At 41.6% G+C, this 13,018-nt stretch overlaps 1 protein-coding gene across 3 annotated transcripts in view; it reads left to right on the forward strand.

The window, feature by feature from the left end:
* Positions 1 to 13,018, forward strand: part of DHCR7 (7-dehydrocholesterol reductase) — a 66,405-nt gene that overhangs the window by 43,408 nt on the left and 9,979 nt on the right. For all 3 annotated transcript variants that reach the window (XM_089663404.1, XM_089663401.1, XM_089663402.1), the window contains exons 3-6: positions 1,147 to 1,369; positions 5,398 to 5,488; positions 8,830 to 9,043; positions 12,105 to 12,309. In XM_089663404.1, the coding sequence (XP_089519530.1) occupies positions 1,147 to 1,369; positions 5,398 to 5,488; positions 8,830 to 9,043; positions 12,105 to 12,309 (733 nt within the window). The remainder of the gene's footprint in view (positions 1 to 1,146; positions 1,370 to 5,397; positions 5,489 to 8,829; positions 9,044 to 12,104; positions 12,310 to 13,018) is intronic.

Consider the following 13,018-nt stretch of genomic DNA (forward strand, 5'->3'; position numbering starts at 1 on the left):
GGGCAGTCCATTTCCTACATACCAAACTGGTCAAACCTCGTCTTTATGGAGATGTTGGATGAGAAGACCTGGCTTGTTCTAATTTATCCCAAAGTTGTTCAGTAGGGTTGAGGTCAGGACTCTTTACAGGACACTCCATTTCTTCCACACCAAACTCATTAAAACCATGTCTATATGGAGATATTGGATGAGAAGACCTGGCTCGTTCCAGTTCATCCCAAAGGTGTTCAATAGGTTTCAGGTAAGGGTTCTGTGCAGGACACTCCATTTCCTACGTACCAAACTGGTCAAACCATGTCTTTATGGAGATGTTGGATGAGAAGACCTGGATTGTTCTAATTTATCCCAAAGTTGTTCAGTAGGGTTGAGGTCAGGACTTTTTACAGGACACCTAATTTCTTCCACACCAAATTATATCTTTATGGAGATGTTGGATGAGAAGACCTGGCTCGTTCCAGTTCATCCCAAAGGTGTTCGATAGGTTTTAGGTAAGGGTTCTGTGCAGGACACTCCATTTCCTACATACCAAACTGGTCAAACCATGTCTTTATGGAGATGACTTTGTACACAGGGGCACAGTCATGCTGGAACAGAAAAGGGTCTTCACCAGACTGTTACCGCAAGGTTGGAAAAACACAATTGTCCACAATGTCTTTTTGTATGATGTAGTATTAACAGGATCCCTCACTGGAAACATCTGAATTCAGCCATGTGGGGGAATATGATGAATAAACATGCTATTGCGTGAAGAGCGTCAACATTCCATGGTCATGATGCTGTTTGCATGCTGATTGGCATCTCCCTGCTGTGTGCGGCCACTTCTACGTTTCACATACTGGGGTTGATTTACTAAAACTGGAGAGTGCAAAATCAGGTGCAGCTCTGCAGAGAAACCAATCGGCTTCCAAGGTTTTTTTTGTTAAAGATGAATTAAACAAGTGAAGTTAGAAGCTAACAAGCTATCATGCACAGCCTCACCAGATTTTCCACTGTCCAGTTTTAGTAAATCAACCCCGCTGTTGGTTATGTAGGTGTGGTGGTGTCCACCTTTGGCCATATAGTGTAAGCGTTTTTGAACAATTTGTAACTTTTTAGCTCCTGTTAATCTATCCTTGGAATAATAAAACCTCTTATGTCTTTTGGCAGGGAAGTGGACTGGTTCTCATTGGGTAGCGTCATCTTCCTGTTGATGTTTGCTCCACTCATTGTCTATTATTTTGTGATGTCATGTGACCAGTACCAATGTGCTCTCTCCGGACCTCTTCTTGACTTGTACTCTGGAAAAACCCAGCTGACTGACATATGGAATAAGACCCCATTGTTGACCTGGAAAGCTGTCTATATCTATGCAGCCTGGGTATCTTTTCAGGTAATTATAGGATTCACATGATATTACAGATGATTTTAGGAGGTTCCGATTCAAGTGCCTCAACATGGGCTTTTTATCAGATGTCTCAGCTGACTGTAGCACCCTCTTAGCACAGAATAGGCTGCTAGGCAGATTTAGCTTAGTTCCTTTGTAATCAGTGGAGCGAGGGTTGATTGTTTGGGCCTGCTCAATGTCTCACAGATTGCTGCTCTCATTGCTTCCCCATGTATTCTAAAGGACTCTAGAATTATAGTGGGAGGAAGAACAACGTAAGCAGGGTCTCCAGCCAATCCCTGGGGAGGTGTGCCCAGAAGGTGGTGCAAGAGGTCCTGAGGCAGAACAGCAGAGTTCCTTGGTCCAGTCCTGCTGGAGGAGAGCCTTGTGCAGGGGGCTCGAATTCTGAAGGTTCCACCTAGAAGACATCGAGGTCCCAGCTGAGGCTTCAGCTGGGGGGGCCTTTCACAAAAGCTTAGTCCTGGAGTTCGTTTGGGTCTGCAGAAGCTCACTGGAGAGTACCAGGAGGAAGTTGGAGGAGAAGTGTCCAGCTGTCCTATGGTGGTGTCAGTCCACATCTCCCTCCCTGGAGACACGATGCAAGCATATTGAGAACAGCTTATGATGAAAGATGTATTGTACAAATTTTGCTTAAACCTCAATTTGTATATTACTCATATTTATTTACTATATTTGTATATATACACCAACAGCTTGCTAATTATACGAGATAAACTTGCCAATACAATCACATCCATGTTGGAGACTGTTGTGTCTTGTTGTTAGGGTTAGGGTTGATGTCTTGATGAGTAAGGGGTGGAAAAGAGATGACTCAATTTTCAGGTATTTCAGGTACAGGGAGACGGGCAGAAGGGCACAGTATGGTGTAGGCAACATCCACCACAGGGGCGCACTGACAACTCATGGAGCCCCCGGGCAATAGGGGATCATGGGGCCCCTGTGTTCTTGCCCAAACTCAAAAAAGCCTATGAAAAAGGTACCAGGGGCATCTCATGGGGCCCCCTACTGACCCCGGGCCCAGGGGCAGTGCCCGAGTTTCCAAATGCTCAGTCCGCCCCTGGTCCACCATAAATATGGGTACAGATCTGCAGCAGGTACACACAAGGAGGGCAAAAGTTTCAAAAAAGCAAACCTAATCCAGTAGCTCCAAATGATGGAGGGTATCCATACACTGTAACAACAGAGATGAAGAGAGAGAGCGCACCAATAAAAAAGGTTTATCTATCAGTAAGAAAAAGAGAGAGCAGAGCTTCCCAGGCCAGTTGAGTACACATTGTGACCAATAGTGGGGCTCTGATACAATTCTTGCAGTTGTCAAAAGTAGCTCCTGGGATAGTTCCAGCTTTAAGATCTCCAGCAAGCAGCAACACACAGTCTCCTGAAGTCACCCCTAAAGCTGGCCATACTCCGGTAGATTATCAAACGAGCTATCGCACAAAAATTATTAGTACATACAATGACTTAATAAATGTTGTTCTAAGCAGTTCAAAATTTTGTTTGCTTTTAACTCCCACCTGGCAGTACTAGGGTCACTGGTTTGAATCCCAACCACAGCACCGCCTGCCTGGAGCTTGCACGTTCTCCCTGTGCCTGCGTGGGTTTCCCCCCGGGTACTCCAGTTTCCTCCCACACTCCAAAGACATGCTGGTAGCTTAGCTGGCTCCTGTCTAAATTGGCCCTAGTATGTGTATGTATGAATGTGAGTTAGGGACCTTAGATTGTACGCCCCTTGAGGGTTAGGGACTGATGTGAATGTACAATATATATGTAAAGCGCTCCGTAAATTTATGGCGCTATATAAGTACCTGAAATAAATAAGTCACGCCCTATATATAAGAACCTATAAATAAAATATATAGGTACTGATATAAGTACGTGAAAGTATATAAGTACCTGAAATAAATAAAATAAATAATAAAATACTCTCTCACAAGAGCTGTCTAGCAGTTTGTTGACCGAAAACATTTTTTTCTTCTGTAACGTGGATAGTTATGTTTTTTTAATATACCAATTTTCACTCTCCTCTAAAAAAATAGCTGTCACCTTTTTGAAAATAAATATAATAGGCCCAGCTATGAGGAAAGATTAGAGGAACTAAATTTATTCTCTCTTGAGATGATCTATGATCTCTATGTATAATACATAAGGGGGGGATATGATCTCCATGTATAATACATAAGGGGGGATATGATCTCTATGTATAATGCATAAGGGGGGGATATGATCTCCATGTATAATACATAAGGGGGGATATGATCTCCATGTATAATACATAAGGGGGGATATGATCTCCATGTATAATACATAAGGGGGGATATGATCACCATGTATAATACATAAGGGGGGATATGATCTCCATGTATAATACACAAGGGGGGATATGATCTCCATGTATAATACATAAGGGGGGATATGATCTCCATGTATAATACATAAGGGGGGATATGATCTCCATGTATAATACATAAGGGGGGGGATATGATCTCCATGTATAATACATAAGGGGGATATGATCTCCATGTATAATACATAAGGGGGGATATGATCTCCATGTATAATACATAAGGGGGGATATGATCACCATGTATAATACATAAGGGGGGATATGATCTCCATGTATAATACATAAGGGGGGGATATGATCTCCATGTATAATACATAAGGGGGGGATATGATCTCCATGTATAATACATAAGGGGGGGATATGATCACCATGTATAATACATAAGGGGGGATATGATCTCCATGTATAATACATAAGGGGGATATGATCTCCATGTATAATACATAAGGGGGGATATGATCTCCATGTATAATACATAAGGGGGGATATGATCTCCATGTATAATACATAAGGGGGGATATGATCACCATGTATAATACATAAGGGGGGATATGATCACCATGTATAATACATAAGGGGGGATATGATCACCATGTATAATACATAAGGGGGGATATGATCTCCATGTATAATACATAAGGGGGGATATGCTCTCCATGTATAATACATAAGGGGGATATGATCTCCATGTATAATACATAAGGGGGATATGATCACCATGTATAATACATAAGGGGGGATATGATCTCCATGTATAATACATAAGGGGGGATATGATCTCCATGTATAATACATAAGGGGGGATATGATCTCCATGTATAATACATAAGAGGGATATGATCTCCATGTATAATACATAAGGGGGATATGATCTCCATGTATAATACATAAGGGGGGATATGATCTCCATGTATAATACATAAGGGGGGGAGGGATATGATCTCCATGTATAATACATAAGGGGGGATATGATCTCAATGTATAATACATTAGTGGTTCATATAGTGAACTCGGTGTAGAGTTATTCCCCCTGAGATCATCACAGAGGACAAGGGGGCGCTCTTTATGTCTGGAGGAATAGAAATTTAATCTCCAAACACGGAAAGGTTTCTTCACAGTGAGAGCTGTGAGAATGTGGAATAGACTCCCTCAAGAGTTGGTTGTGGCCAGCTCAGTGGATTGCTGTAGGAAAGTCCTGGATTCTTTCTTGGATACACAGAATATAACTGGATATAACATTTATAGGGAAAGTCGATCCAGGGAATATCCGATTGCCTCTCGGGGGATCAGGCAGGAATTTTTTTCCCTGCAGGAGCAAATTGGATCGTGCTTTGCTGGGTTTTTTTGCCTGCCTCTGGATCAACTGTGGGTGTAGGATTATAACTTTTTTTTTTTTTCTATGGTTGAACTGGATGGACTTTTGTCTTTTTTCAGCCAGACTAACTATGTTACTATGTAATTTAAATATATTAATACAGGGAACACACAGCAGTGCAGGAAAATGTGTCAAGGAGGACCTTCACCCAACACATTGCAGCTCAGAGATTTAGTGGGAATAAACCCCATAGAAAACAATGAACAATCATTTGTCCTTGTACTTTGTCTGTGGTGCACAGAAGCCGGGGCTGATGTGAACAGGACCTAATGATGATTCTTCACTTTTTTGCAGGTGTTCTTGTATATGGCACTTCCAGATGTCTGCCATAAATTTCTCCCAGGCTATGTTGGAGGTGTCCAAGAAGGAGCTCGAACGCCAGCTGGTGAGTCTACATCACTCTGTTAAAGTAAAAAAATTATGTCATGAAAAGCAATTTTCTCACCAAATGAGACCCTTCAAAAAATGTTATTTTGTTTCCAGTGGATTATCACACAGAAACATAAACCCGAAAATTATTTCAGGTTCAATGTTCCGTATACTGTTCCAGAGGTCAATGGACATTTAGGCCCAGGGCTCAGTTCTATCTGTGTAGACAATGGGTTGGACGGCATTGGGAAGGTAGAGTGTTTTGGATTATCTGAATAACATCCAGGGAATATCCGATTGCCTCTCGGGGATCAGGAAGGAATTGTTTCCCCTGCAGGAGCAAATTGTATCGTGCTTTACTGGGTTTTTTTGCCTTCCTCTGGATCAACTGTGGGTGTAGGATTATAGCTTTTTTTTTTTTCTATGGTTGAACGGGATGGACTTTTGTCTTTTTTCAGCCAGACTAACTATGTAACATTTAAAGATTAGAGATTTTAATAAAAGTAAACTGCATCGGAGTTACCCGCACACATACATGGGCATCTGCAGTCCTCCAGAAAATAACCCCAGCTTGTCTCGGTAGTCACCAGAGAATCAGAATCTCCACTCTTAGCCACTTCAATACCGGGCACTTCTACCCCCTTCCTGCCCAGGCCAAAAGCGCTGTCGCACTTTGAATGGCCATTGCGCGGTCATGCAACACTCTACCCATATGAAATTTTTATCATTTTTTTCACACAAATAGAGCTTTCTTTTGGTGGTCTTTATTCACCACTGAGTTTTTTTATTTTTTGATAAATAAAACAAAAAACACTTGAAACATTTGAAAACAAATGCACTTGTCTTTGTTTATGTTATAACATTTTGCAAATAAATAAAATTTCTTCATAAATTTAGGTCAAAATGTATTCTGCTACATTTCTTTGGTGAAAATAATAATAATTGAATTTGTATTTTTTTTTCAAAGGTTTCTATTATTATTTTTATTTTTTTATTACATTTTTAATTTTTTTTACTATTTTATTTTTCAGCACACTGCGACCAAAGCAATACAGTGTTACCATAGTAACATTGAACTACTCTGGGCAAGTGATCAGGATCTTTTATTTTTTTTTTAAACACATTATGATTGCTAATATCAATGTATTTCTTTGATATTTGCAATCATTGTTACTGAATAAAACTGATCCATTCAGTCTTTTGTTGTGATTAGCTGTGATTGGGCAAAGCTGATCACATGATACAGATGAGCTGTGATTGGCTCTGTCTGTATCATGTCACTGCTAATAACATAATTGTATACAATGAATGGCATGGCAGGAAGCCATCCATTGGATACAATTGACATGTGATCTGCTGTGATTGGTCACAGCGGTCACATGACACTGGCAACGGGCCGGTGTAGTGATATGTCATCAGCTCTGTCCCGTGGACACAGCCTGTGACAGATCGCGCTGCTGCGCGGCCCCGCGGCCGTGTGAGCGGCTCGTTTTCACAGGACGTCATATGACACCCAGTCACAACGAGGTGTTAAGTTATCATACTGTAGCTTTACCTTTTAGGGATAGCTGTTTGGTCTGTTATTCTCTTGTATTCTCCTCCCGTCAGAGCAGAATCATCAGCCCAGGAAAAGCAACTTGCCTGGAAAAACAACTTTCTCACCAAGTGAGACCCTTCAGCAAAAAAAAAAAAAAAATACACTGATATTTTTTTTTTCAAGAGGAAGAACCCACACAAATAAAGACACTAAAAGTGCCTCCGACTCCATGTCCCTTACTATATTCCAGAGGTCAATGGACATCTAGGCCTAGGGCTGTTTTGCTCACTCCACTTGACTTGTTGAACGTATTGTCTGTCTGTGTAGGCAATGAGTTGGATGTCTTTGGGCATTGGGTAGGTATAGTGTGTGTTGGGTCATCTTAAAAACATTTAGAGATCAGATTTTACTAATCATAAACTGCATTGGAATTACATTCACAAATTTACAGGTATCTGCAGCCCTCCAGAAAATAACCCCAGCTTGTCTTGTTAGCCAGTCACCCCTGGAGGCTTTTACATGTCCATAAATATATCAAAGAGAACCAGTCCGGGGTATTTGTGAGGATCTGAATCTCCACTCTTGAGATATCAAAGCGCAGATTTATCTTGAAGGAGAGCTGGTTGAGCTGTTATTCTCTTGATGTCTCTTCCCATCAGAGCAAAGCCATGAATAGCTCAGGAATATAGATTTTCCTGGAAAAGCAAATTTCTCACCTAACAGGACCCTTTAAAAAAAATCCCACTGATAAATAATTTTCTTTCCAAAGAAATATAAGCCCATTGTTCCTTATAAAATCCCAGATGTTGATGGACATCTAGGCCCATGGCTGACCTGGTCACTCTTCTTGACAGTTTTTCGTTTGTATAGACAGTGGTTTGGTAGTCCTTGGGCAGTTGGAAGATAGTGTGTGCTATACAGGGGCAGACTGACAACTCATGGGGCCCCCGGGCAATAGGGGATCATGGGGCCCCTGTGTCCTTGCCCAAACTCAAAAAAGCCTATGAAAAAGGTACCAGGGGCATCTCATCGGGCCCCCTACTGACCCCGGGCCCTCGGGCAGTGCCCGAGTTTCCAAATAGTCAGTCCGCCCCTGGTGTTATAGTATACCTTTTAGGGATAGGTGTTTGCTCCGTTATTCTCTTGTATTTACTTCATGTCAGAGCAGAAGCATCAGCCCAGGAAAAGCAACTTTCTCACCCTTATAAAAATCCCACCGATAACTGATTTTTTTCCAGTTAAATATTACAAAGAAACACAAACCCCAAATGGGTTTTTTGGTTCTGTATTCCTTATAATATTCCATAGGTCAATGGACACCTAGGCCCAGGGCTGATCTGCTCACTCCATTTCACAGCCTATTGTCTGCCTGTGTAGGCAATGGGTTGGATGTCCTTTGGCAGATATTGTGTTTTTTTGTCTGAATACCATTTAGAAAGCAGTTAGTTAATAATAATAGACTGCATTTTCTCTTCCTTAGCGTTACCCTGGAACTTTTATAGGCATCTTCAGAAAATAACCCCATCTTGTCTTGCTGACCAGAAACCTCTTGAGGTCCATTAATATATAGAGTACCTGCCCAGGGTATTTGTGAGAATCTGAATCCAAGTAATTATAGTTCAGCTTTACCTTTTAGGAATAATTATTTGCTCTAGTATTCTCTTGTATTCTCTACCCACCAGAGCAGAAGCATCAGCCCGGGAACAGCATCTTGTCCCGAAAAGTAACTTTCTCACCAAATAAGTCCATACAAAAAATTTCAGTGATAACTTAGGATTGGATGACATCACTGACTCCTATTTTTTTCTCTGTTCCTCCAGGCATAATCAACAAGTATGAAGTTAATGGGCTCCAGGCCTGGATCATCACTCACATACTATGGTTTGCCAATGCCTACCACTTCCACTGGTTCTCCCCAACCATCATCATCGACAACTGGATCCCCTTGTTGTGGTGCACCAACATACTGGGCTACACTGTGTCCACGTTTGTTATGATTAAAGCCTATTTATTCCCAACTAACGCCAAAGACTGGTAAGAGCTCTCATACTATTCAGAAGGGTCCTCTACCCCCTAGTGACATTTCAGTTAAAGGTGAGGTCTGGTTGGCTTAGTCACCCTCTGAATTCTTATATTTGTTGGGGTCACCAGCCAAAAGATCTTCTTGATTTCATCCAGAATTTCTCAATTGTATTTTTGGATTATTTATGGGTATTTTACACACAAATATCACTTTAATGACATTGGGCAAAAGGGATCAGAAGAACGAATCTGTATACTGGGTACCAGGACTTTGGTGCTGTACCTTACAGTGTAGGAGGGGTTCATGTTTGGAGCAGATTGTTCCACCTCAAGGGAGGTCTATATGCAAACAAGGGGTTAAAATTACATAAGGAAGGGTTAATGAGAGGGTTATAGGGAGGGTGTGACAAATTCAACCGTGACTGGGGCTTTTGGAGGAGACTAGGGGCTAGCCTTCTACCGACTGATTATGGCCCATGGAGTAGACTGGGGATTGTGTCTGCTTCTCCTGGTCAGAGCATGGAGGAGATCTCAGTTCAGCCACTGATCGCATGGAGAGAGCAGATCATTCTCTAATGATGGACAATAACTTGATGAACGCTGAGAGTGAGGCTTGGATTCGTTCTATGAATAAAGACAATAAAGCTTTCCTTCTGGAGTGGATGGAAAGGTGTAATATTAATCTTGTACAATGGGCAGAGGAAATATGGTGGCCCTCCTGTAGACTGGCTTGGAGAAGCTCCTCCACTTGGAACGGAAATATTTGTCGAGAATCTCCCTCAAGAAATCTATGAAGATCGACTAATTCCACTTTTTCAGATTGTTGGAATATTGTATGAGTTTTTTCTTATGATGGACAGATTATACAAGTGAAAGCAAACACCTGAAAGACAGCATGGACTTTGTATATTGAGGGGTGTGAGCTTGTTGTCAGTCTGTCTGGGGTGAGCTCCTAACTGGTCTGGGTGCTTGGCTGTTGATTAGCTCACTGTTTGACCCCTTGTTGCCGACATCAAGTCTGCGGCCTTACGGAACTGGGCTTTTTTCCGTGGGGCCGCATTTTTGCGTGCCTGTCTTTGTGCTGGGAGTGAGCCGCATGGCGCGCTCCCAGCACAAAGACCGCAGTGTCACTGAGAGCCCCGGGTCCCGTTCTAACGATCAGGACCCGGGATTCCCTATTCCGGGTCACATGATCGCTGTTATAGCCTCTGATTGGCTATTACAGTGATCAGTCACTGTACAGCCCGGCCCCCTTGTTTTTTTCTCTTTCTATGAATGGAGGAGAGAGATACATTGTACTTCTGGCATAGAGGGGAAAAAAATGTTTATATAAAAAAAAAAAAAGAAAAATAAAAGATAAATAAATAAATATTAAAAACAAAATAAAAAATAAAGATATATATAAAAATATAAAGATATAAAGAAAAAATAAAAATAAAAAAATAAAAGTTCAATGCCAGGGTTAGTGTTTGGGTCAAGGTCTGGGTCAAAGGTCAAGGTCAAAAGGTCAGGGTCAAAGGTCAGGATTTAAAAAAAACACACCAAATTTGATATCAGTGTCAGTTAGTGTCAGTGTCAGTGTGTTTTAGGTAAAAAAAAAAAGACAAAAACAAAATTTGCACTATTGTTTCTGGGCTGTACTCCGGGTACAAACAACAAATAACATACACATATATGGTATCACTGCGATCGTCAAGAGCTGGAGAATTTATTTTGGGTTGTTCTTTGGTGGTAGGTTATGGTAGTAACAAGAAACACACAGCAAAAATTAAAAAAAAAGATTTTTTTTTTACTGTTTTGGGCCAGTTTTCCTTTGATAATAAAAAAAATCAGGAGATATCCATTACCATTTACCACCAAATGAAAGCCCAATTTGTCCTGAAAAGAAAATGCGGTATAATTCACTTGGATGTACAAAGTAGTTGTGATGATACGTACGGTTTTACTAACACAGGGCAACGTTGCAAAATTGTGCTTAGGCATTTAGATTTGTTTTCCCCTTAGGCGTGAAGGGGTTAATTAGGTTAGCTGTCAGCTGCTAGCTGTTGATTAGATTACTGTTAGATGTTAGCTGTTCATTAGATATACTGATGATATTACCGTTTACAACGTGCATTGTTTAGGATAATGTGATCAAGCTCTTACCTGATTCTGTGTGGTATAAATTCTGTGTGAGATGACAGTAAAGAGAGTTCCAGTTGTACCTAAGCTAGTGTCGTCTAGTACTTGGGTGCAACGCCCAGATATAATACCTTGGTCTGGTGTCCCAGCAGTGAGGAAACAGTTCTCTGATGGAAGTTCCCAAGAGGGGTGCCAGGCATTCCATCACAAAGGGTGTATGTAAAGAATATGGGAGATGATGGGTGGGGAGTGTGAAGGTTATAGGCATTCACAACTACAACGCTTGGTGCAGTGGACATTAGAGGATAAATCCGATCTGGTGCTACATAATTTATTAAATGAGCTATTGAGTGGTAGACTGATTGATTGGACCAATCTCCATACAATCAGATCGGATCAATGTCCATGAAATTAGATTGGTCTAATCTGATTGTATATATATTGCTTCAATCTAATTTCATGGACATTGATCCAATCTGATTGTTTGGAGATTGGTCTAATCTGATTGTGTATGTATTGCTTCAATCTCCAAACAATCAAATTGGACCAATCAGATCCGACCAATCTCCATGAAATCAGACTGGACCAATCTACAAAAAATCAGATTGGACCGATCTCCATAAAATCAGATTTGTCCAATCAGATCGTACATTGGATACTAACATTTATAGGTAAATTGATCCAGGGAATATCCGATTGCCTCTCGGGGGATCAGGAAGGAATTTTTTCCCAGCAGGAGCAAATTGGATCGTGCTTTGCTGGGGTTTTTTTTTGCCTTCCTCTGGATCAACTGTGGGTGTAGGATTATAACTTTTCTTTTTTTTTTTTTTTTTTTTAATGGTTGAACTGGATGGACTTTTGTCATTTTTCAGCCAGACTAACTATGTAACTATGGTATTTGACCAATCTCCATACAATCTATATATGATCTGTAATTCTCTGTTTTTGGCAGTAAGTTCACCGGAAATTTCATCTACGACTACATGATGGGGATTGAATTTAACCCTCGCATTGGAAAGTGGTTTGACTTCAAGTTGTTCTTCAATGGGCGGCCTGGCATCGTGGGCTGGACCCTGATCAACCTGTCCTACGCAGCAAAGCAGCAAGAGCTGTACGGACAGATCACCAACTCCATGATCCTGGTCAATGTCCTCCAGGTAGGTTCTATTGTGCTGGAGACTCTTTTTATGAAAGTTGAACATCATTTACAAACGTAGAAGAGTGATGGCAGAAAAAGATCCAATGGTCCATCCAGTCTGAACTTTTTGAATGTTTTTGTCTAAGGACAGACCTATGTTTATCCCAAACATGTTTTAGGCTCCGATCACAAATGGGCATTTTGAATTGTGGAGAAATTACCGCACTTCTGACCACAATTTCAAAATACTCTGCTTAATGTGTTACTAAACCCAGGAATCTGCATTCCCTATATCTGGTCTCCCTGGACCCTGCATTCACTATATCCGCTCTCCCCGGACCCCGCATTCACTATATCTGGTCTCCCCGGACCCTGCATTCACTATATCTGGTCTCCCCGGACCCTGCATTCACTATATCTGGTCCCCCCAGACTCTGCATTCACTATATCTGGTCTCCCCCCGGACCCTGCATTCACTATATCCAGTCTCCTTGGACCCTGCATTCACTATATCCGCCCCCCCCCCGGACCCTGCATTCACTATATGCACTCTCCCCGGACCCTGCATTCACCATATCCAGTCTCCCCGGACCCTGCATTCACCATATTCGGTCTCCCCGGACCCAGCATTTGCTATATCCGGTCTCCCTGGACCCTGCATTCACTATATCTGGTCTCCACAGACCCTGCATTCACTGTATACATTTTCCCCGGACCCTGCATTCACT

The sequence above is a fragment of the Staurois parvus genome, unplaced genomic scaffold, assembly GCF_062004578.1.
Source record: "Staurois parvus isolate SC_StPar_1 unplaced genomic scaffold, SC_StPar_1.0 ptg001679l, whole genome shotgun sequence".
NCBI lineage: Eukaryota > Metazoa > Chordata > Amphibia > Anura > Ranidae > Staurois > Staurois parvus.